At 55.3% G+C, this 23,700-nt stretch overlaps 3 protein-coding genes across 3 annotated transcripts; all 3 read right to left on the reverse strand.

Moving 5' to 3' along the window:
• Positions 1–2,204: 2,204 nt before the first annotated feature.
• Positions 2,205–7,378, reverse strand: LOC145529875 (uncharacterized). Its single transcript, XM_081550639.1, has 3 exons — positions 3,820–7,378; positions 3,108–3,420; positions 2,205–2,857 (listed from the first exon to the last, which is right to left on the reverse strand). The coding sequence occupies exons 1-3, from the start codon at positions 4,054–4,056 to the stop codon at positions 2,229–2,231; spliced, it is 1,179 nt and encodes a 392-aa protein (XP_081406765.1). The 5' UTR covers positions 4,057–7,378; the 3' UTR covers positions 2,205–2,228.
• Positions 7,379–9,849: 2,471 nt separating this feature from the next.
• Positions 9,850–11,657, reverse strand: LOC145529969 (uncharacterized). Its single transcript, XM_081550745.1, has 3 exons — positions 11,465–11,657; positions 10,753–11,065; positions 9,850–10,502 (listed from the first exon to the last, which is right to left on the reverse strand). Exons 1-3 carry the CDS (start codon positions 11,597–11,599, stop codon positions 9,874–9,876), a joined length of 1,077 nt encoding a protein of 358 aa, XP_081406871.1. The 5' UTR covers positions 11,600–11,657; the 3' UTR covers positions 9,850–9,873.
• Positions 11,658–17,490: 5,833 nt separating this feature from the next.
• Positions 17,491–19,289, reverse strand: LOC145529849 (uncharacterized). Its single transcript, XM_081550611.1, has 3 exons — positions 19,114–19,289; positions 18,402–18,714; positions 17,491–18,151 (listed from the first exon to the last, which is right to left on the reverse strand). Exons 1-3 carry the CDS (start codon positions 19,246–19,248, stop codon positions 17,523–17,525), a joined length of 1,077 nt encoding a protein of 358 aa, XP_081406737.1. The 5' UTR covers positions 19,249–19,289; the 3' UTR covers positions 17,491–17,522.
• Between the last annotated feature and the right edge of the window lie 4,411 nt (positions 19,290–23,700).

The following is a 23,700-nucleotide window of genomic DNA, read 5'->3' on the forward strand; positions in this document are numbered from 1 at the left end:
GGCTTGAGGTCCGCCTGCGGCAGTTGGTGACCTTCCTGCTCCCCTCAGGGCAGAGCCGCCGGCCTGAGAATGAGGGCGCTGCTGAGCCCAAGGCGCTGGGATGGCCCGCTGCTGCTGTGGTCCCAGAGCTCCACCCGAGACCTGAGGGAGGCCGTCTGCCCGTGAGTCCTCTCCCGCTTGTCTGTCAGCTTGTTTGAACCATGCTGGGTTTTCTGCCCAGCTGGCTAAGGGGAGTCCCTGGAAATGCAAGGGTGTGGGTTTTGGCAGACTTCAGGGAAGACATGCCAGATGAGCCTGGGAGACTCCAGCTTAATCTGGATTCAGGAGATATCTCTTCGGGCCAGCTAGTAATTGTAGGATAAGCCTAATGAGTCTTCACAGGATGAAGAGAGTAACGTGCCAAGGTAGCAATCGATGTCCTCATTCGAGAGGATGAAGCTGGTGCTCAGAGAAGGGGGGAACTTGGCCACAGCAAGGAGGTGTGCACCCAGACAGAACCCCCAGATCCGGCCATTGGAGCTCAGGGAGGCCACTGGTGTGGCTTGTCCCTGTGGCAGGGGCCGAGGCACGCAGCCCACCCTGATTCCTGCGGGGGCCTGACTTGGGAAGTGCCATCTGGTAGCTTTGAGACTCACCAAACCAAATTGCACTGGAGAGAGGAAGGACACCTTCCTTCATCCACCCCCCACCCCCGCCGGATTCCCACATACCCTGACCCCTTTCTCTTGATTTCGGAGCCATTTCCAGAGTCCCGCTCATATGACCTCATTCGAAGTGCACTGTGGACGAGCTGCCATCTGCAGCTGCTACCACAGCAGCCAAGGGCTTTAGCTCCCGAGTACCTCCCTTCCTTTGGAACTTGGGGGCCCTCTACTCCCCACTTGCACACCACAGACCTTTGCTGAGGATTGTGGGGACCCTCACTCAGTTTGCAGCACGTTGTAGCCATCCCTGTCCTCTCAATACCTCCCTTGCCACTCAGCTTGTGAGCCCCTTTGGAGCAGCGTGGCCCACCTGGCTGCAACGGAAGAGACACAGCTGACAGTGAAACAACAGCTTAGATCTGACAGCCGGAAAGCTCTGTCAAAAGGGACCTCCCTCTTCACACCGTAGAGGCTGTAGGAGCCGCCAGGCTTTCGGAAGCAGTGCAGGGGCCAAAATGACTCCACAGCCGTTTTCCTTCCTGGGGAGGGTTCTGGCTCGAGTGGGAATGGCTCAAGTCTCCTAAGGTTCTGAAAGCCCACTGTGTGCAGATTCACGGTACACAGAGAGGAGAAGGTGGAGTCCTGCCCTGGAGGTGGTCACAGCTCACGGATGAGCCAGGCAGGCAGGCAGGCAGGCAGGCAGGGCATGAGAACACCTGAGCTGCCTTCATGAGTGAATGGTGTGGGGGCAGAGGAAGAGAAGCCGGTCTGCTCCCCCATGTGGTGCCCAGGGCAGGTTGTCCCCAGAGGAAACCCTTACGACGGTGAGGACTCTCACTGCTGTTTCCCAAGGGGTTCCGTCGGTGCGTGTCTTCCCCGGAGCGGTCAGGCCGTCTCTAAAGTACACTGGCCATGGGCATTGCCTCTCCTTGGAACTTCCCACGTGTTTCTCTTTTTTATGGAACAGTGATTTTTCTAGAGGGGTTCTGGGCCACAAGGTTGTTGGGTCATTTTCTAGCCTTCTGTCGTGAAGAACGCTTTCCTGGGCGTTGGGGTGGTTTGTTGTTCCAGCTCCCTTTCTTGGCTTCTTTTGGGAGCTGGTGCAACAAGAGGAGCTCAGCCTCTGCCTTCTGGCTGAGATGTCACCCTTCAAACAGCAATGCCTGCCTGGAGATAATGATGGCATTTGCCAAAAGGGCTTCGTTTGGCACATGATATCTTGAAAGGACGTACACCGTCCTGTCAGCTATCAAAGGCTAGTTCAAATGACATAAAAATGAGAACTCTCCAATGGAGTCTTACAGTAGGTGGAGAGTCCGAAAGAAACTCCTTCAGTCATTTCACTGAGAGTCATTGATTGGGGACACCAAGAATATAGGAAGGAATGCAGAAAGAAAAGTTGAAATTGTGTTCAGGATCGGGGGGGAGGGATGAACAGGGCGTGCTTGCCTTGAATCCAGGCTTTGTTGGGGGGTGGGGCATAAAGATCAAACGGGTCTGAAACCACAAAGTGGTGATGGTAACACAGTATCACCAGAGTCACACAACAGTGTTCCCAAATTGCAACAATGATGAAAAAGTTTACTAATCCCAACTTAACCAACAAAAATACACGAAACCATACAAAAAGTAAAACATCACCAGTAAGGTGGAAACAAACCAAATGCAAAGCAGTTCAGGGGAAAGGAACTCCATGTCCCCTGGGGGCAGACCGAGTTGACGGCGTCCACGGTGAGCCGACAGGGATGGAGGCGGCAGAGCCGACCGCTCCCCTGGACGTGGTGTTTCCGGCAAGGGCTCTGGGTCTCTGTCCAGAGCGGGGGCTCGTTCTTCCTGCAGGGGCGGGTGAGTCATCGTCGGCGTCTGGGTGTTGCGCGGGAGCCAGGGCAGGCTCTCCCTGCCGAGGCGGTGACTCCTCCTCTGCCTCGGGTTCTCCTGCCAAAGCCCGAGCAGGTACAGGTGCACGTGGAGGTGGAGGTTCTGGCTGAGGGGGTGGGACATCAGTGCCTGGGGCTGGGGGTCCTGCAGGCACGGAGATCCGATCTGCCCGGTGTGCTGGCCAGAACCCAGCTGGCCTGGTGTCTCTGCGAGGGCAAGTCTCGGTTCTCCATCTGCCCTCGGTGGATCCCTGGGTCCTGCACCTGGAGCCACCACCTCTGTAGGGACAGGTCTGGGAAGTGGAGCCTGGTTCCAGTTGGAGGCCAGTGCTAGAGCTGGGGGAGAAGCAAAGTTTGCCCACAGGCCAGCCTTGGCATGTGCGTATCCCGGGACAGAAAGCTTCCAAGAGATTCCCAAAGAATACCCAGGGTCGGATGTCTTTTGGGACTGAAGTGTGCAAGATGGGGGTGGGGGTGTGAGGCCAGCGCTTGCTGTAGGCCCAGCAGCATCTTTCGGGGACTCGTCCCTGTGTAGCTCAGCACCCCCTCCCCACACACTCCCGTGCACCAGCCCCAGCGTCCTCACCTCTGTGCTCTGGCGTGCTGGGCTCCAGGTCCTCCTGCTGCCTCAGAGGCCGGGGTTCTCGGGACTCCGGGTCGGAGCCGGGTGTGCTGAGCTCCGTGGCAGCCTCAGACTGGGCCGCCGGGTGTATCCTGGGCGGTGTCTCGGCAGCAGGCCTTCCCCGCCTCCGCTTCGCCCCCGGTGGGGCTGATGCCTCCGTGGGCACGCTCACCTGGAGCCTGCACTGGGCCTCAGGGGCGGGGGGGTGGTGCTCCGACCCCTCCCTCCGGGAGGTGGACGGGGTGTCCCCGTCCTCGGCCTCATCACGTGGGAAGCTCTGCAACGACAGTGACCGTCAGCCAGCCGTGCTGGGACTTTTCCGAGCTGGGCCTGGCCAGTGGAGCCGCTGCTTCTGCCTGCTCGAACTTCTCTTCCCAGAAGGGTCAGAGACGTGTGTCTGCTCAGATCCCCACCCGGGAGGAAAGAGACCCACCTGAGGGTGTGAGGCCAGCCTGGGCGGCCGGCGCTGCCCGCACTCTCCCCATCCCAGCCAGCCTGCTCTCCCCTGGGGTGTGGACACAACTTGCCCGTCGGCTTCTGACCCCACATCCGCCTGGGCTTCCTTGAGGGAGACACACCCCGAGAAACCCGCATCCACACACACAGGCAAAGGACCCGGTGTTTCCGGGTGGCATGGGAGAGGTGGCCTGGCCCGGCCTGGGGCTCCCCGTGTTACCTTTCTGTTTCTCCGGGCAAAGGGCCAGAGGCCTCTCGGGGGTGCCCTGAGCCAACGTTGACAGGGTGCCCACGCACACTGCCTGTGAGCTCTCCTGAGGCCCCGGCCTCTGGGCAGGGGCAAACAGCAGAACATCCTGGCAGCAAGTGATCTGGCTGGGGGCTCCTCTCCGCTCTGGAGGCCTGGATACCCGGGTTGCGGGTTCTGTTGGGTTCTGTTGCCGGCAGGTGACATCATTTCCTGGGGTTCGTGCTGAGGTCCCTTCCCCAAAGCTTCCCAAGGGAATCTCTGGGTTTCTGACTGCTCGACCACCCCCCTTAGGCCATGTGCAGGCACAGTGACAGCCACACTGCCCAGCCCACAGCCCTGGGGAGGCCTGGGTGCAGCCAGGGCCTGAGCTCCGAGGACCCCGCTGCTCTCAGACCAGGCTCCTTCTTCTCATAAGTGGTGTGGCCCTGGACAAGCGTATGCCCCTCAGGGTTTCCCCAGTCTCTCCATCTGCAGAGTGGGGGTCATTCTCCCATCTGCTTCCTAGTTCTGTCGGCCTACGAGCAGCTCCATGCCTTTCCACCTGGGGCCGATATCACGTGGAGCTTGTGCGCTGAGACTTCAGAAAGAAAGACTCCATCCAGGGCTGACACAGCACAGAATGGGGCAGAACGAGGCCTGGATGCGCCGTGGTACCCAGGAAAAGGCACTCCCCCTCCTGACTGTTTTGAGACCCCGCATCCAAGTTGGAGGACCGAAAGGAAGACTCGAAGGTCTCCCTCTCTTATAGAAAAGAGTAGCCAACTTTCTGGTCCTCTGTTTCCATTGAGATTCTGTTCAAGTGTCCCAGCTCGGCTTCTGCGGGTGGCTGAGCTTCTAAGGGCTCCCTGCGTTCTTGTCTTTTCCTCTCCAAACCTTCCGTCCTTTTCCCCCTTCTGGGGTGGATGGGCGCTGTCGTTGCTTCTACCTTCGAGACAGATTGATGAAAAGTCTGGACCGTCGATTCCTTTCCTCTCTCTGGTTCCGTGTCTCTCTCTGGCTCTGTCCCTCTCTTTTCCCTTCTCGATTCAGTCTGTGTCTTCCTCTTTCTCTCTCGTGTGTGGATGGATGGATGCTAGGAATGCACATGTATATGATTAGATGAGGGTTATGTTTTAGGGATAGGTTAGAGGGAGAGAAAGGCTTTAGGTCGGAGTTGGTCATGGGGGAAGGGTCAAGGGTGGTGGTGGTGTTTCTTGGAATCTGAGTGCTGTGCATTCTTCGTCTCTTTCCATATGAACCCCTTCTCAGATACACCACTTGCAAGGAGTCTCTCATGTTCCGTTTCCTATCTTTTGCATTTCTGAATGCTTAGCTTCTCTGTTGTGAAGAGGTTCCATTGGAAGGAAACCCGTTGGCGTACTTCGTTTTCCTCTTTCCCTTACTTGAAGAGACCCATTTCTACCTCCGCCCAGCAAATGGCAAGGAGACTCTGATGTTAAGGAGCCTTTGACCTACGCTTCTTTCTAGCTATCTCATGATATCAGTCTTTAGGGTGAGGTTTTCCCCCGATATTGAGGTGGTGTGAGATCAAAACCAATAGCGTTCTTCAGATGTAGCTGTCTGGTTTTCCCATGGACATTTATTGAAGAGGCTTTCTTGTTCCCATTTGGATATTCTCCCCTTCTGTGTCAGAGATGAGTTGACCATGGATGCCGGGGTTTGTTTCTGGACCCTCAACTTTATTCCATCGATCTGGATCTGTGTGTGTTGTTGTATTCCCAATAGCATACTGTCCTGCTGCTGCCGCTGCGGCTAAGTCACTTCAGTCGTGCCTGACTCTGTGCGACCCCATGGCCTGCAGCCTACCAGGCTCCTCCGTCCATGGCATTTTCCAGGCAAGAGTACTGGAGTGGGTCGCCATCGCCTTCTCCGATACTCTCCTGAGGATCCTAGTTTGGTCGTCTAATTTCCTTTCACACAACCTTGGATGTCCGTATCGGGGCTTTTTCGTCGGATTGTATTGACAATTTAGGCTCTTTTCTGTTTCCGTACCCCTTTTGCAATTCTTTGTTCGGTGCGAAAATGCATTGGCCTTTTGGGAGGAATAGCATCGAAGCTGTGGATTGCCTTGTGGGGCTGTGACATCATTTTCCCAATAGGAATTCTTTCAAGCCCTGAGCACAGCTTCTCTTTCCAGTGGTTGGTGTGGGCTTGATCTTCCTTCTTCCATCTCTCGCCGTTTTGTCAGGACAGGTCCTTCCTTCCCTTCTGGGTTAGATGGACTCGTGGGTATCACTTCAGTGAATGGCATTGTCAGTGGGGGTGATAATTCCCTTCTCATTGGAAGACTTTGCTGTGAGTATTAGAAATGCAAGTGATTTCTCTTCCCCTTCCTCCCTGTCCATCTCTCAGAGCCACCGGGAAACAGAGGCCTCATCCAGGGTCACACAGGCCTGAGGGAGTGCAACTAGACTGTTGTTTCTCCAGGCCCTCAGTGCTGGACATCATCCGGGATACTCTGTGTGTGTCTTCCTCAGTCTGCTGTCCCTTCAGACCTTTCCCTAGTTTTCACAGGCTTGTCGTGTTGGTGTTCTTTGTCTGTTTGGAGACACATCCTTGAGAAGCTTTGTGTTTCCACTCATTCGTCTCGCGATGTATGACCTGTCTTTTGCTTTTGTAATGAGGTCTTTCCCACAGTAGATATCTTTGATTTTGCAAAGTCCACTGTATTCTCTGGGTTGTTTTGTGAGCTGCCTTTTCGTTTTGTGTGTGAAGACTCAAAGCACATGTCCGGTTTCTGCTCATTGCTCTTCTAGATTTGTGACAAGTTTTCATGGAAACTTTGTCTAGGGATAACTGGAAGTGAACTCGGTGTAAGGTGTCAAGTCTCCATCTCCATTCATGTCATGCCCTGCAGTTTCCAATTCCCTGTTCCTGAGTGGTTTTGGAGACCTTGTGGGAAGTTTGGTTGCATCGGAGTTTGCGTTTCCACCTTGAGTAGATTCACACTGTTCTGCCCTCAGGGACACTGTCAAGGGGGAGTGAGGAGCTGCCTGCACTTCCAGCAGTGACCACACGGTGGGGCGAGTGCTGCTCTCCCCTCTGGGAGCCCCAGGCCACAGGCATCCCAGTGAGGAGCCAGCTCTGTGCTCAGCTGAAAGGAGTTAGTCTCTCAGGAGCCTCTGAGCCCTTGCCTTTGGATCACCCAGGGTGGGCATTTGCTGTGACAGAAAAAATTGCCCTGAATTCCATGGACGGAAGAGCCTGGCTGTGTGGAGTTCGTGAGTTGCCGTGAATCAGACACAACTGAGGACACAAAAATTCAATAGACTAAAACACTTTTTGGGGGTGGGGGGAGTGAAAGGGGGTGATGTGGGGTTTTTTGTCTTATATAATAGCCGAGGGAAATCTAGTTTAAACCTAAATTCACATAGATGGGAAAGGTATAGCTCTCCGTCACCCTATTAAAAAAAAAAAAAAAAACGACTTCACTTTTCTGAAAGCTTATTTAGTAGCTTCCTTGAGCAGTTCATTGTGAAGGATTTTTTTTTTTTTTCTGTGACATTGGCCTCATTAAAATGTACGGTTTGCCTTTACTGGATAATTTTGTTCATTGGTTTGTTAGGGAATCTTGGTAATATTTGAGTTTCCTGGGGAGTATGGTCACATGACCTGGCCCTGGCCAATCGGTGCGTTCCACCTCCCTGGCCACTGTGATTGGCTCCGGACTGGGGCAGTGCCCAATCGGGGCCCAGGGCCGGGCCTCACATTGGAAGCCAGGGGAAGACGAGCTCTCGTCCTGCTGGGGTAGGGGAAGGGGTGGGGCCGGGGGAGGTCAGGCTCCAGCAGTGGGAGGGGCTTGAGGTCCGCCTGCGGCAGTTGGTGACCTTCCTGCTCCCCTCAGGGCAGAGCCGCCGGCCTGAGAATGAGGGCGCTGCTGAGCCCAAGGCGCTGGGATGGCCCGCTGCTGCTGTGGTCCCAGAGCTCCACCCGAGACCTGAGGGAGGCCGTCTGCCCGTGAGTCCTCTCCCGCTTGTCTGTCAGCTTGTTTGAACCATGCTGGGTTTTCTGCCCAGCTGGCTAAGGGGAGTCCCTGGAAATGCAAGGGTGTGGGTTTTGGCAGACTTCAGGGAAGACATGCCAGATGAGCCTGGGAGACTCCAGCTTAATCTGGATTCAGGAGATATCTCTTCGGGCCAGCTAGTAATTGTAGGATAAGCCTAATGAGTCTTCACAGGATGAAGAGAGTAACGTGCCAAGGTAGCAATCGATGTCCTCATTCGAGAGGATGAAGCTGGTGCTCAGAGAAGGGGGGAACTTGGCCACAGCAAGGAGGTGTGCACCCAGACAGAACCCCCAGATCCGGCCATTGGAGCTCAGGGAGGCCACTGGTGTGGCTTGTCCCTGTGGCAGGGGCCGAGGCACGCAGCCCACCCTGATTCCTGCGGGGGCCTGACTTGGGAAGTGCCATCTGGTAGCTTTGAGACTCACCAAACCAAATTGCACTGGAGAGAGGAAGGACACCTTCCTTCATCCACCCCCCACCCCCGCCGGATTCCCACATACCCTGACCCCTTTCTCTTGATTTCGGAGCCATTTCCAGAGTCCCGCTCATATGACCTCATTCGAAGTGCACTGTGGACGAGCTGCCATCTGCAGCTGCTACCACAGCAGCCAAGGGCTTTAGCTCCCGAGTACCTCCCTTCCTTTGGAACTTGGGGGCCCTCTACTCCCCACTTGCACACCACAGACCTTTGCTGAGGATTGTGGGGACCCTCACTCAGTTTGCAGCACGTTGTAGCCATCCCTGTCCTCTCAATACCTCCCTTGCCACTCAGCTTGTGAGCCCCTTTGGAGCAGCGTGGCCCACCTGGCTGCAACGGAAGAGACACAGCTGACAGTGAAACAACAGCTTAGATCTGACAGCCGGAAAGCTCTGTCAAAAGGGACCTCCCTCTTCACACCGTAGAGGCTGTAGGAGCCGCCAGGCTTTCGGAAGCAGTGCAGGGGCCAAAATGACTCCACAGCCGTTTTCCTTCCTGGGGAGGGTTCTGGCTCGAGTGGGAATGGCTCAAGTCTCCTAAGGTTCTGAAAGCCCACTGTGTGCAGATTCACGGTACACAGAGAGGAGAAGGTGGAGTCCTGCCCTGGAGGTGGTCACAGCTCACGGATGAGCCAGGCAGGCAGGCAGGCAGGCAGGCAGGGCATGAGAACACCTGAGCTGCCTTCATGAGTGAATGGTGTGGGGGCAGAGGAAGAGAAGCCGGTCTGCTCCCCCATGTGGTGCCCAGGGCAGGTTGTCCCCAGAGGAAACCCTTACGACGGTGAGGACTCTCACTGCTGTTTCCCAAGGGGTTCCGTCGGTGCGTGTCTTCCCCGGAGCGGTCAGGCCGTCTCTAAAGTACACTGGCCATGGGCATTGCCTCTCCTTGGAACTTCCCACGTGTTTCTCTTTTTTATGGAACAGTGATTTTTCTAGAGGGGTTCTGGGCCACAAGGTTGTTGGGTCATTTTCTAGCCTTCTGTCGTGAAGAACGCTTTCCTGGGCGTTGGGGTGGTTTGTTGTTCCAGCTCCCTTTCTTGGCTTCTTTTGGGAGCTGGTGCAACAAGAGGAGCTCAGCCTCTGCCTTCTGGCTGAGATGTCACCCTTCAAACAGCAATGCCTGCCTGGAGATAATGATGGCATTTGCCAAAAGGGCTTCGTTTGGCACATGATATCTTGAAAGGACGTACACCGTCCTGTCAGCTATCAAAGGCTAGTTCAAATGACATAAAAATGAGAACTCTCCAATGGAGTCTTACAGTAGGTGGAGAGTCCGAAAGAAACTCCTTCAGTCATTTCACTGAGAGTCATTGATTGGGGACACCAAGAATATAGGAAGGAATGCAGAAAGAAAAGTTGAAATTGTGTTCAGGATCGGGGGGGAGGGATGAACAGGGCGTGCTTGCCTTGAATCCAGGCTTTGTTGGGGGGTGGGGCATAAAGATCAAACGGGTCTGAAACCACAAAGTGGTGATGGTAACACAGTATCACCAGAGTCACACAACAGTGTTCCCAAATTGCAACAATGATGAAAAAGTTTACTAATCCCAACTTAACCAACAAAAATACACGAAACCATACAAAAAGTAAAACATCACCAGTAAGGTGGAAACAAACCAAATGCAAAGCAGTTCAGGGGAAAGGAACTCCATGTCCCCTGGGGGCAGACCGAGTTGACGGCGTCCACGGTGAGCCGACAGGGATGGAGGCGGCAGAGCCGACCGCTCCCCTGGACGTGGTGTTTCCGGCAAGGGCTCTGGGTCTCTGTCCAGAGCGGGGGCTCGTTCTTCCTGCAGGGGCGGGTGAGTCATCGTCGGCGTCTGGGTGTTGCGCGGGAGCCAGGGCAGGCTCTCCCTGCCGAGGCGGTGACTCCTCCTCTGCCTCGGGTTCTCCTGCCAAAGCCCGAGCAGGTACAGGTGCACGTGGAGGTGGAGGTTCTGGCTGAGGGGGTGGGACATCAGTGCCTGGGGCTGGGGGTCCTGCAGGCACGGAGATCCGATCTGCCCGGTGTGCTGGCCAGAACCCAGCTGGCCTGGTGTCTCTGCGAGGGCAAGTCTCGGTTCTCCATCTGCCCTCGGTGGATCCCTGGGTCCTGCACCTGGAGCCACCACCTCTGTAGGGACAGGTCTGGGAAGTGGAGCCTGGTTCCAGTTGGAGGCCAGTGCTAGAGCTGGGGGAGAAGCAAAGTTTGCCCACAGGCCAGCCTTGGCATGTGCGTATCCCGGGACAGAAAGCTTCCAAGAGATTCCCAAAGAATACCCAGGGTCGGATGTCTTTTGGGACTGAAGTGTGCAAGATGGGGGTGGGGGTGTGAGGCCAGCGCTTGCTGTAGGCCCAGCAGCATCTTTCGGGGACTCGTCCCTGTGTAGCTCAGCACCCCCTCCCCACACACTCCCGTGCACCAGCCCCAGCGTCCTCACCTCTGTGCTCTGGCGTGCTGGGCTCCAGGTCCTCCTGCTGCCTCAGAGGCCGGGGTTCTCGGGACTCCGGGTCGGAGCCGGGTGTGCTGAGCTCCGTGGCAGCCTCAGACTGGGCCGCCGGGTGTATCCTGGGCGGTGTCTCGGCAGCAGGCCTTCCCCGCCTCCGCTTCGCCCCCGGTGGGGCTGATGCCTCCGTGGGCACGCTCACCTGGAGCCTGCACTGGGCCTCAGGGGCGGGGGGGTGGTGCTCCGACCCCTCCCTCCGGGAGGTGGACGGGGTGTCCCCGTCCTCGGCCTCATCACGTGGGAAGCTCTGCAACGACAGTGACCGTCAGCCAGCCGTGCTGGGAGTTTTCCGAGCTGGGCCTGGCCAGTGGAGCCGCTGCTTCTGCCTGCTCGAACTTCTCTTCCCAGAAGGGTCAGAGACGTGTGTCTGCTCAGATCCCCACCCGGGAGGAAAGAGACCCACCTGAGGGTGTGAGGCCAGCCTGGGCGGCCGGCGCTGCCCGCACTCTCCCCATCCCAGCCAGCCTGCTCTCCCCTGGGGTGTGGACACAACTTGCCCGTCGGCTTCTGACCCCACATCCGCCTGGGCTTCCTTGAGGGAGACACACCCCGAGAAACCCGCATCCACACACACAGGCAAAGGACCCGGTGTTTCCGGGTGGCATGGGAGAGGTGGCCTGGCCCGGCCTGGGGCTCCCCGTGTTACCTTTCTGTTTCTCCGGGCAAAGGGCCAGAGGCCTCTCGGGGGTGCCCTGAGCCAACGTTGACAGGGTGCCCACGCACACTGCCTGTGAGCTCTCCTGAGGCCCCGGCCTCTGGGCAGGGGCAAACAGCAGAACATCCTGGCAGCAAGTGATCTGGCTGGGGGCTCCTCTCCGCTCTGGAGGCCTGGATACCCGGGTTGCGGGTTCTGTTGGGTTCTGTTGCCGGCAGGTGACATCATTTCCTGGGGTTCGTGCTGAGGTCCCTTCCCCAAAGCTTCCCAAGGGAATCTCTGGGTTTCTGACTGCTCGACCACCCCCCTTAGGCCATGTGCAGGCACAGTGACAGCCACACTGCCCAGCCCACAGCCCTGGGGAGGCCTGGGTGCAGCCAGGGCCTGAGCTCCGAGGACCCCGCTGCTCTCAGACCAGGCTCCTTCTTCTCATAAGTGGTGTGGCCCTGGACAAGCGTATGCCCCTCAGGGTTTCCCCAGTCTCTCCATCTGCAGAGTGGGGGTCATTCTCCCATCTGCTTCCTAGTTCTGTCGGCCTACGAGCAGCTCCATGCCTTTCCACCTGGGGCCGATATCACGTGGAGCTTGTGCACTGAGACTTCAGAAAGAAAGACTCCATCCAGGGCTGACACAGCACAGAATGGGGCAGAACGAGGCCTGGATGCGCCGTGGTACCCAGGAAAAGGCACTCCCCCTCCTGACTGTTTTGAGACCCCGCATCCAAGTTGGAGGACCGAAAGGAAGACTCGAAGGTCTCCCTCTCTTATAGAAAAGAGTAGCCAACTTTCTGGTCCTCTGTTTCCATTGAGATTCTGTTCAAGTGTCCCAGCTCGGCTTCTGCGGGTGGCTGAGCTTCTAAGGGCTCCCTGCGTTCTTGTCTTTTCCTCTCCAAACCTTCCGTCCTTTTCCCCCTTCTGGGGTGGATGGGCGCTGTCGTTGCTTCTACCTTCGAGACAGATTGATGAAAAGTCTGGACCGTCGATTCCTTTCCTCTCTCTGGTTCCGTGTCTCTCTCTGGCTCTGTCCCTCTCTTTTCCCTTCTCGATTCAGTCTGTGTCTTCCTCTTTCTCTCTCGTGTGTGGATGGATGGATGCTAGGAATGCACATGTATATGATTAGATGAGGGTTATGTTTTAGGGATAGGTTAGAGGGAGAGAAAGGCTTTAGGTCGGAGTTGGTCATGGGGGAAGGGTCAAGGGTGGTGGTGGTGTTTCTTGGAATCTGAGTGCTGTGCATTCTTCGTCTCTTTCCATATGAACCCCTTCTCAGATACACCACTTGCAAGGAGTCTCTCATGTTCCGTTTCCTATCTTTTGCATTTCTGAATGCTTAGCTTCTCTGTTGTGAAGAGGTTCCATTGGAAGGAAGCCCGTTGGCGTACTTCGTTTTCCTCTTTCCCTTACTTGAAGAGACCCATTTCTACCTCCGCCCAGCAAATGGCAAGGAGACTCTGATGTTAAGGAGCCTTTGACCTACGCTTCTTTCTAGCTATCTCATGATATCAGTCTTTAGGGTGAGGTTTTTCCCCGATATTGAGGTGGTGTGAGATCAAAACCAATAGCGTTCTTCAGATGTAGCTGTCTGGTTTTCCCATGGACATTTATTGAAGAGGCTTTCTTGTTCCCATTTGGATATTCTCCCCTTCTGTGTCAGAGATGAGTTGACCATGGATGCCGGGGTTTGTTTCTGGACCCTCAACTTTATTCCATCGATCTGGATCTGTGTGTGTTGTTGTATTCCCAATAGCATACTGTCCTGCTGCTGCCGCTGCGGCTAAGTCACTTCAGTCGTGCCTGACTCTGTGCGACCCCATGGCCTGCAGCCTACCAGGCTCCTCCGTCCATGGCATTTTCCAGGCAAGAGTACTGGAGTGGGTCGCCATCGCCTTCTCCGATACTCTCCTGAGGATCCTAGTTTGGTCGTCTAATTTCCTTTCACACAACCTTGGATGTCCGTATCGGGGCTTTTTCGTCGGATTGTATTGACAATTTAGGCTCTTTTCTGTTTCCGTACCCCTTTTGCAATTCTTTGTTCGGTGCGAAAATGCATTGGCATTTTGGGAGGAATAGCATCGAAGCTGTGGATTGCCTTGTGGGGCTGTGACATCATTTTCCCAATAGGAATTCTTTCAAGCCCTGAGCACAGCTTCTCTTTCCAGTGGTTGGTGTGGGCTTGATCTTCCTTCTTCCATCTCTCGCCGTTTTGTCAGGACAGGTCCTTCCTTCCCTTCTGGGTTAGATGGACTCGTGGGTATCACTTCAGTGAATGGCATTGTCAGTGGGGGTGATAATTCCCTTCTCATTGGAAGACTTTGCTGTGAGTATTAGAAATGCAAGTGATTTCTCTTCCCCTTCCTCCCTGTCCATCTCTCAGAGCCACCGGGAAACAGAGGCCTCATCCAGGGTCACACAGGCCTGAGGGAGTGCAACTAGACTGTTGTTTCTCCAGGCCCTCAGTGCTGGACATCATCCGGGATACTCTGTGTGTGTCTTCCTCAGTCTGCTGTCCCTTCAGACCTTTCCCTAGTTTTCACAGGCTTGTCGTGTTGGTGTTCTTTGTCTGTTTGGAGACACATCCTTGAGAAGCTTTGTGTTTCCACTCATTCGTCTCGCGATGTATGACCTGTCTTTTGCTTTTGTAATGAGGTCTTTCCCACAGTAGATATCTTTGATTTTGCAAAGTCCACTGTATTCTCTGGGTTGTTTTGTGAGCTGCCTTTTCGTTTTGTGTGTGAAGACTCAAAGCACATGTCCGGTTTCTGCTCATTGCTCTTCTAGATTTGTGACAAGTTTTCATGGAAACTTTGTCTAGGGATAACTGGAAGTGAACTCGGTGTAAGGTGTCAAGTCTCCATCTCCATTCATGTCATGCCCTGCAGTTTCCAATTCCCTGTTCCTGAGTGGTTTTGGAGACCTTGTGGGAAGTTTGGTTGCATCGGAGTTTGCGTTTCCACCTTGAGTAGATTCACACTGTTCTGCCCTCAGGGACACTGTCAAGGGGGAGTGAGGAGCTGCCTGCACTTCCAGCAGTGACCACACGGTGGGGCGAGTGCTGCTCTCCCCTCTGGGAGCCCCAGGCCACAGGCATCCCAGTGAGGAGCCAGCTCTGTGCTCAGCTGAAAGGAGTTAGTCTCTCAGGAGCCTCTGAGCCCTTGCCTTTGGATCACCCAGGGTGGGCATTTGCTGTGACAGAAAAAATTGCCCTGAATTCCATGGACGGAAGAGCCTGGCTGTGTGGAGTTCGTGAGTTGCCGTGAATCAGACACAACTGAGGACACAAAAATTCAATAGACTAAAACACTTTTTGGGGGTGGGGGGAGTGAAAGGGGGTGATGTGGGGTTTTTTGTCTTATATAATAGCCGAGGGAAATCTAGTTTAAACCTAAATTCACATAGATGGGAAAGGTATAGCTCTCCGTCACCCTATTAAAAAAAAAAAAAAAAAAAAAACGACTTCACTTTTCTGAAAGCTTATTTAGTAGCTTCCTTGAGCAGTTCATTGTGAAGGATTTTTTTTTTTTTCTGTGACATTGGCCTCATTAAAATGTACGGTTTGCCTTTACTGGATAATTTTGTTCATTGGTTTGTTAGGGAATCTTGGTAATATTTGAGTTTCCTGGGGAGTATGGTCACATGACCTGGCCCTGGCCAATCGGTGCGTTCCACCTCCCTGGCCACTGTGATTGGCTCCGGACTGGGGCAGTGCCCAATCGGGGCCCAGGGCCGGGCCTCACGTTGGAAGCCAGGGGAAGACGAGCTCTCGTCCTGCTGGGGTAGGGGAAGGGGTGGGGCCGGGGGAGGTCAGGCTCCAGCAGTGGGAGGGGCTTGAGGTCCGCCTGCGGCAGTTGGTGACCTTCCTGCTCCCCTCAGGGCAGAGCCGCCGGCCTGAGAATGAGGGCGCTGCTGAGCCCAAGGCGCTGGGATGGCCCGCTGCTGCTGTGGTCCCAGAGCTCCACCCGAGACCTGAGGGAGGCCGTCTGCCCGTGAGTCCTCTCCCGCTTGTCTGTCAGCTTGTTTGAACCATGCTGGGTTTTCTGCCCAGCTGGCTAAGGGGAGTCCCTGGAAATGCAAGGGTGTGGGTTTTGGCAGACTTCAGGGAAGACATGCCAGATGAGCCTGGGAGACTCCAGCTTAATCTGGATTCAGGAGATATCTCTTCGGGCCAGCTAGTAATTGTAGGATAAGCCTAATGAGTCTTCACAGGATGAAGAGAGTAACGTGCCAAGGTAGCAATCGATGTCCTCATTCGAGAGGATGAAGCTGGTGCTCAGAGAAGGGGGGAACTTGGCCACAGCAAGGAGGTGTGCACCCAGACAGAACCCCCAGATCCGGCCATTGGAGCTCAGGGAGGCCACTGGTGTGGCTTGTCCCTGTGGCAGGGGCCGAGGCACGCAGCCCACCCTGATTCCTGCGGGGGCCTGACTTGGGAAGTGCCATCTGGTAGCTTTGAGACTCACCAAACCAAATTGCACTGGAGAGAGGAAGGACACCTTCCTTCATCCACCCCCCACCCCCGCCGGATTCCCACATACCCTGACCCCTTTCTCTTGATTTCGGAGCCATTTCCAGAGTCCCGCTCATATGACCTCATTCGAAGTGCACTGTGGACGAGCTGCCATCTGCAGCTGCTACCACAGCAGCCAAGGGCTTTAGCTCCCGAGTACCTCCCTTCCTTTGGAACTTGGGGGCCCTCTACTCCCCACTTGCACACCACAGACCTTTGCTGAGGATTGTGGGGACCCTCACTCAGTTTGCAGCACGTTGTAGCCATCCCTGTCCTCTCAATACCTCCCTTGCCACTCAGCTTGTGAGCCCCTTTGGAGCAGCGTGGCCCACCTGGCTGCAACGGAAGAGACACAGCTGACAGTGAAACAACAGCTTAGATCTGACAGCCGGAAAGCTCTGTCAAAAGGGACCTCCCTCTTCACACCGTAGAGGCTGTAGGAGCCGCCAGGCTTTCGGAACCAGTGCAGGGGCCAAAATGACTCCACAGCCGTTTTCCTTCCTGGGGAGGGTTCTGGCTCGAGTGGGAATGGCTCAAGTCTCCTAAGGTTCTGAAAGCCCACTGTGTGCAGATTCACGGTACACAGAGAGGAGAAGGTGGAGTCCTGCCCTGGAGGTGGTCACAGCTCACGGATGAGCCAGGCAGGCAGGCAGGCAGGCAGGCAGGGCATGAGAACACCTGAGCTGCCTTCATGAGTGAATGGTGTGGGGGCAGAGGAAGAGAAGCCGGTCTGCTCCCCCATGTGGTGCCCAGGGCAGGTTGTCCCCAGAGGAAACCCTTACGACGGTGAGGACTCTCACTGCTGTTTCCCAAGGGGTTCCGTCGGTGCGTGTCTTCCCCGGAGCGGTCAGGCCGTCTCTAAAGTACACTGGCCATGGGCATTGCCTCTCCTTGGAACTTCCCACGTGTTTCTCTTTTTTATGGAACAGTGATTTTTCTAGAGGGGTTCTGGGCCACAAGGTTGTTGGGTCATTTTCTAGCCTTCTGTCGTGAAGAACGCTTTCCTGGGCGTTGGGGTGGTTTGTTGTTCCAGCTCCCTTTCTTGGCTTCTTTTGGGAGCTGGTGCAACAAGAGGAGCTCAGCCTCTGCCTTCTGGCTGAGATGTCACCCTTCAAACAGCAATGCCTGCCTGGAGATAATGATGGCATTTGCCAAAAGGGCTTCGTTTGGCACATGATATCTTGAAAGGACGTACACCGTCCTGTCAGCTATCAAAGGCTAGTTCAAATGACATAAAAATGAGAACTCTCCAATGGAGTCTTACAGTAGGTGGAGAGTCCGAAAGAAACTCCTTCAGTCATTTCACTGAGAGTCATTGATTGGGGACACCAAGAATATAGGAAGGAATGCAGAAAGAAAAGTTGAAATTGTGTTCAGGATCGGGGGGGAGGGATGAACAGGGCGTGCTTGCCTTGAATCCAGGCTTTGTTGGGGGGTGGGGCATAAAGATCAAACGGGTCTGAAACCACAAAGTGGTGATGGTAACACAGTATCACCAGAGTCACACAACAGTGTTCCCAAATTGCAACAATGATGAAAAAGTTTACTAATCCCAACTTAACCAACAAAAATACACGAAACCATACAAAAAGTAAAACATCACCAGTAAGGTGGAAACAAACCAAATGCAAAGCAGTTCAGGGGAAAGGAACTCCATGTCCCCTGGGGGCAGACCGAGTTGACGGCGTCCACGGTGAGCCGACAGGGATGGAGGCGGCAGAGCCGACCGCTCCCCTGGACGTGGTGTTTCCGGCAAGGGCTCTGGGTCTCTGTCCAGAGCGGGGGCTCGTTCTTCCTGCAGGGGCGGGTGAGTCATCGTCGGCGTCTGGGTGTTGCGCGGGAGCCAGGGCAGGCTCTCCCTGCCGAGGCGGTGACTCCTCCTCTGCCTCGGGTTCTCCTGCCAAAGCCCGAGCAGGTACAGGTGCACGTGGAGGTGGAGGTTCTGGCTGAGGGGGTGGGACATCAGTGCCTGGGGCTGGGGGTCCTGCAGGCACGGAGATCCGATCTGCCCGGTGTGCTGGCCAGAACCCAGCTGGCCTGGTGTCTCTGCGAGGGCAAGTCTCGGTTCTCCATCTGCCCTCGGTGGATCCCTGGGTCCTGCACCTGGAGCCACCACCTCTGTAGGGACAGGTCTGGGAAGTGGAGCCTGGTTCCAGTTGGAGGCCAGTGCTAGAGCTGGGGGAGAAGCAAAGTTTGCCCACAGGCCAGCCTTGGCATGTGCGTATCCCGGGACAGAAAGCTTCCAAGAGATTCCCAAAGAATACCCAGGGTCGGATGTCTTTTGGGACTGAAGTGTGCAAGATGGGGGTGGGGGTGTGAGGCCAGCGCTTGCTGTAGGCCCAGCAGCATCTTTCGGGGACTCGTCCCTGTGTAGCTCAGCACCCCCTCCCCACACACTCCCGTGCACCAGCCCCAGCGTCCTCACCTCTGTGCTCTGGCGTGCTGGGCTCCAGGTCCTCCTGCTGCCTCAGAGGCCGGGGTTCTCGGGACTCCGGGTCGGAGCCGGGTGTGCTGAGCTCCGTGGCAGCCTCAGACTGGGCCGCCGGGTGTATCCTGGGCGGTGTCTCGGCAGCAGGCCTTCCCCGCCTCCGCTTCGCCCCCGGTGGGGCTGATGCCTCCGTGGGCACGCTCACCTGGAGCCTGCACTGGGCCTCAGGGGCGGGGGGGTGGTGCTCCGACCCCTCCCTCCGGGAGGTGGACGGGGTGTCCCCGTCCTCGGCCTCATCACGTGGGAAGCTCTGCAACGACAGTGACCGTCAGCCAGCCGTGCTGGGACTTTTCCGAGCTGGGCCTGGCCAGTGGAGCCGCTGCTTCTGCCTGCTCGAACTTCTCTTCCCAGAAGGGTCAGAGACGTGTGTCTGCTCAGATCCCCACCCGGGAGGAAAGAGACCCACCTGAGGGTGTGAGGCCAGCCTGGGCGGCCGGCGCTGCCCGCACTCTCCCCATCCCAGCCAGCCTGCTCTCCCCTGGGGTGTGGACACAACTTGCCCGTCGGCTTCTGACCCCACATCCGCCTGGGCTTCCTTGAGGGAGACACACCCCGAGAAACCCGCATCCACACACACAGGCAAAGGACCCGGTGTTTCCGGGTGGCATGGGAGAGGTGGCCTGGCCCGGCCTGGGGCTCCCCGTGTTACCTTTCTGTTTCTCCGGGCAAAGGGCCAGAGGCCTCTCGGGGGTGCCCTGAGCCAACGTTGACAGGGTGCCCACGCACACTGCCTGTGAGCTCTCCTGAGGCCCCGGCCTCTGGGCAGGGGCAAACAGCAGAACATCCTGGCAGCAAGTGATCTGGCTGGGGGCTCCTCTCCGCTCTGGAGGCCTGGATACCCGGGTTGCGGGTTCTGTTGGGTTCTGTTGCCGGCAGGTGACATCATTTCCTGGGGTTCGTGCTGAGGTCCCTTCCCCAAAGCTTCCCAAGGGAATCTCTGGGTTTCTGACTGCTCGACCACCCCCCTTAGGCCATGTGCAGGCACAGTGACAGCCACACTGCCCAGCCCACAGCCCTGGGGAGGCCTGGGTGCAGCCAGGGCCTGAGCTCCGAGGACCCCGCTGCTCTCAGACCAGGCTCCTTCTTCTCATAAGTGGTGTGGCCCTGGACAAGCGTATGCCCCTCAGGGTTTCCCCAGTCTCTCCATCTGCAGAGTGGGGGTCATTCTCCCATCTGCTTCCTAGTTCTGTCGGCCTACGAGCAGCTCCATGCCTTTCCACCTGGGGCCGATATCACGTGGAGCTTGTGCGCTGAGACTTCAGAAAGAAAGACTCCATCCAGGGCTGACACAGCACAGAATGGGGCAGAACGAGGCCTGGATGCGCCGTGGTACCCAGGAAAAGGCACTCCCCCTCCTGACTGTTTTGAGACCCCGCATCCAAGTTGGAGGACCGAAAGGAAGACTCGAAGGTCTCCCTCTCTTATAGAAAAGAGTAGCCAACTTTCTGGTCCTCTGTTTCCATTGAGATTCTGTTCAAGTGTCCCAGCTCGGCTTCTGCGGGTGGCTGAGCTTCTAAGGGCTCCCTGCGTTCTTGTCTTTTCCTCTCCAAACCTTCCGTCCTTTTCCCCCTTCTGGGGTGGATGGGCGCTGTCGTTGCTTCTACCTTCGAGACAGATTGATGAAAAGTCTGGACCGTCGATTCCTTTCCTCTCTCTGGTTCCGTGTCTCTCTCTGGCTCTGTCCCTCTCTTTTCCCTTCTCGATTCAGTCTGTGTCTTCCTCTTTCTCTCTCGTGTGTGGATGGATGGATGCTAGGAATGCACATGTATATGATTAGATGAGGGTTATGTTTTAGGGATAGGTTAGAGGGAGAGAAAGGCTTTAGGTCGGAGTTGGTCATGGGGGAAGGGTCAAGGGTGGTGGTGGTGTTTCTTGGAATCTGAGTGCTGTGCATTCTTCGTCTCTTTCCATATGAACCCCTTCTCAGATACACCACTTGCAAGGAGTCTCTCATGTTCCGTTTCCTATCTTTTGCATTTCTGAATGCTTAGCTTCTCTGTTGTGAAGAGGTTCCATTGGAAGGAAGCCCGTTGGCGTACTTCGTTTTCCTCTTTCCCTTACTTGAAGAGACCCATTTCTACCTCCGCCCAGCAAATGGCAAGGAGACTCTGATGTTAAGGAGCCTTTGACCTACGCTTCTTTCTAGCTATCTCATGATATCAGTCTTTAGGGTGAGGTTTTTCCCCGATATTGAGGTGGTGTGAGATCAAAACCAATAGCGTTCTTCAGATGTAGCTGTCTGGTTTTCCCATGGACATTTATTGAAGAGGCTTTCTTGTTCCCATTTGGATATTCTCCCCTTCTGTGTCAGAGATGAGTTGACCATGGATGCCGGGGTTTGTTTCTGGACCCTCAACTTTATTCCATCGATCTGGATCTGTGTGTGTTGTTGTATTCCCAATAGCATACTGTCCTGCTGCTGCCGCTGCGGCTAAGTCACTTCAGTCGTGCCTGACTCTGTGCGACCCCATGGCCTGCAGCCTACCAGGCTCCTCCGTCCATGGCATTTTCCAGGCAAGAGTACTGGAGTGGGTCGCCATCGCCTTCTCCGATACTCTCCTGAGGATCCTAGTTTGGTCGTCTAATTTCCTTTCACACAACCTTGGATGTCCGTATCGGGGCTTTTTCGTCGGATTGTATTGACAATTTAGGCTCTTTTCTGTTTCCGTACCCCTTTTGCAATTCTTTGTTCGGTGCGAAAATGCATTGGCATTTTGGGAGGAATAGCATCGAAGCTGTGGATTGCCTTGTGGGGCTGTGACATCATTTTCCCAATAGGAATTCTTTCAAGCCCTGAGCACAGCTTCTCTTTCCAGTGGTTGGTGTGGGCTTGATCTTCCTTCTTCCATCTCTCGCCGTTTTGTCAGGACAGGTCCTTCCTTCCCTTCTGGGTTAGATGGACTCGTGGGTATCACTTCAGTGAATGGCATTGTCAGTGGGGGTGATAATTCCCTTCTCATTGGAAGACTTTGCTGTGAGTATTAGAAATGCAAGTGATTTCTCTTCCCCTTCCTCCCTGTCCATCTCTCAGAGCCACCGGGAAACAGAGGCCTCATCCAGGGTCACACAGGCCTGAGGGAGTGCAACTAGACTGTTGTTTCTCCAGGCCCTCAGTGCTGGACATCATCCGGGATACTCTGTGTGTGTCTTCCTCAGTCTGCTGTCCCTTCAGACCTTTCCCTAGTTTTCACAGGCTTGTCGTGTTGGTGTTCTTTGTCTGTTTGGAGACACATCCTTGAGAAGCTTTGTGTTTCCACTCATTCGTCTCGCGATGTATGACCTGTCTTTTGCTTTTGTAATGAGGTCTTTCCCACAGTAGATATCTTTGATTTTGCAAAGTCCACTGTATTCTCTGGGTTGTTTTGTGAGCTGCCTTTTCGTTTTGTGTGTGAAGACTCAAAGCACATGTCCGGTTTCTGCTCATTGCTCTTCTAGATTTGTGACAAGTTTTCATGGAAACTTTGTCTAGGGATAACTGGAAGTGAACTCGGTGTAAGGTGTCAAGTCTCCATCTCCATTCATGTCATGCCCTGCAGTTTCCAATTCCCTGTTCCTGAGTGGTTTTGGAGACCTTGTGGGAAGTTTGGTTGCATCGGAGTTTGCGTTTCCACCTTGAGTAGATTCACACTGTTCTGCCCTCAGGGACACTGTCAAGGGGGAGTGAGGAGCTGCCTGCACTTCCAGCAGTGACCACACGGTGGGGCGAGTGCTGCTCTCCCCTCTGGGAGCCCCAGGCCACAGGCATCCCAGTGAGGAGCCAGCTCTGTGCTCAGCTGAAAGGAGTTAGTCTCTCAGGAGCCTCTGAGCCCTTGCCTTTGGATCACCCAGGGTGGGCATTTGCTGTGACAGAAAAAATTGCCCTGAATTCCATGGACGGAAGAGCCTGGCTGTGTGGAGTTCGTGAGTTGCCGTGAATCAGACACAACTGAGGACACAAAAATTCAATAGACTAAAACACTTTTTGGGGGTGGGGGGAGTGAAAGGGGGTGATGTGGGGTTTTTTGTCTTATATAATAGCCGAGGGAAATCTAGTTTAAACCTAAATTCACATAGATGGGAAAGGTATAGCTCTCCGTCACCCTATTAAAAAAAAAAAAAAAAAAAAAACGACTTCACTTTTCTGAAAGCTTATTTAGTAGCTTCCTTGAGCAGTTCATTGTGAAGGATTTTTTTTTTTTTCTGTGACATTGGCCTCATTAAAATGTACGGTTTGCCTTTACTGGATAATTTTGTTCATTGGTTTGTTAGGGAATCTTGGTAATATTTGAGTTTCCTGGGGAGTATGGTCACATGACCTGGCCCTGGCCAATCGGTGCGTTCCACCTCCCTGGCCACTGTGATTGGCTCCGGACTGGGGCAGTGCCCAATCGGGGCCCAGGGCCGGGCCTCACGTTGGAAGCCAGGGGAAGACGAGCTCTCGTCCTGCTGGGGTAGGGGAAGGGGTGGGGCCGGGGGAGGTCAGGCTCCAGCAGTGGGAGGGGCTTGAGGTCCGCCTGCGGCAGTTGGTGACCTTCCTGCTCCCCTCAGGGCAGAGCCGCCGGCCTGAGAATGAGGGCGCTGCTGAGCCCAAGGCGCTGGGATGGCCCGCTGCTGCTGTGGTCCCAGAGCTCCACCCGAGACCTGAGGGAGGCCGTCTGCCCGTGAGTCCTCTCCCGCTTGTCTGTCAGCTTGTTTGAACCATGCTGGGTTTTCTGCCCAGCTGGCTAAGGGGAGTCCCTGGAAATGCAAGGGTGTGGGTTTTGGCAGACTTCAGGGAAGACATGCCAGATGAGCCTGGGAGACTCCAGCTTAATCTGGATTCAGGAGATATCTCTTCGGGCCAGCTAGTAATTGTAGGATAAGCCTAATGAGTCTTCACAGGATGAAGAGAGTAACGTGCCAAGGTAGCAATCGATGTCCTCATTCGAGAGGATGAAGCTGGTGCTCAGAGAAGGGGGGAACTTGGCCACAGCAAGGAGGTGTGCACCCAGACAGAACCCCCAGATCCGGCCATTGGAGCTCAGGGAGGCCACTGGTGTGGCTTGTCCCTGTGGCAGGGGCCGAGGCACGCAGCCCACCCTGATTCCTGCGGGGGCCTGACTTGGGAAGTGCCATCTGGTAGCTTTGAGACTCACCAAACCAAATTGCACTGGAGAGAGGAAGGACACCTTCCTTCATCCACCCCCCACCCCCGCCGGATTCCCACATACCCTGACCCCTTTCTCTTGATTTCGGAGCCATTTCCAGAGTCCCGCTC

This window comes from Giraffa tippelskirchi, chromosome 12 (assembly GCF_054371585.1).
Source record: "Giraffa tippelskirchi isolate mGirTip1 chromosome 12, T2T-mGirTip1v1.2.pri, whole genome shotgun sequence".
Lineage (NCBI taxonomy): Eukaryota > Metazoa > Chordata > Mammalia > Artiodactyla > Giraffidae > Giraffa > Giraffa tippelskirchi.

Coding starts and splice junctions, on each gene's coding strand:
- LOC145529875 (XM_081550639.1), bottom strand. CDS start 4,056: ATGATGTCACCTGCCGGCAACAGAACCCAACAGAACCCGCAACCCGGG. Junction 3,421..3,819: donor TTGCCCGGAGAAACAGAAAG/GTAACACGGGGA, acceptor CTGTCGTTGCAG/AGCTTCCCACGTGATGAGGC. Junction 2,858..3,107: donor CAGCACGCCAGAGCACAGAG/GTGAGGACGCTG, acceptor CTTCTCCCCCAG/CTCTAGCACTGGCCTCCAAC.
- LOC145529969 (XM_081550745.1), bottom strand. CDS start 11,599: ATGTTCTGCTGTTTGCCCCTGCCCAGAGGCCGGGGCCTCAGGAGAGCT. Junction 11,066..11,464: donor TTGCCCGGAGAAACAGAAAG/GTAACACGGGGA, acceptor CTGTCGTTGCAG/AGCTTCCCACGTGATGAGGC. Junction 10,503..10,752: donor CAGCACGCCAGAGCACAGAG/GTGAGGACGCTG, acceptor CTTCTCCCCCAG/CTCTAGCACTGGCCTCCAAC.
- LOC145529849 (XM_081550611.1), bottom strand. CDS start 19,248: ATGTTCTGCTGTTTGCCCCTGCCCAGAGGCCGGGGCCTCAGGAGAGCT. Junction 18,715..19,113: donor TTGCCCGGAGAAACAGAAAG/GTAACACGGGGA, acceptor CTGTCGTTGCAG/AGCTTCCCACGTGATGAGGC. Junction 18,152..18,401: donor CAGCACGCCAGAGCACAGAG/GTGAGGACGCTG, acceptor CTTCTCCCCCAG/CTCTAGCACTGGCCTCCAAC.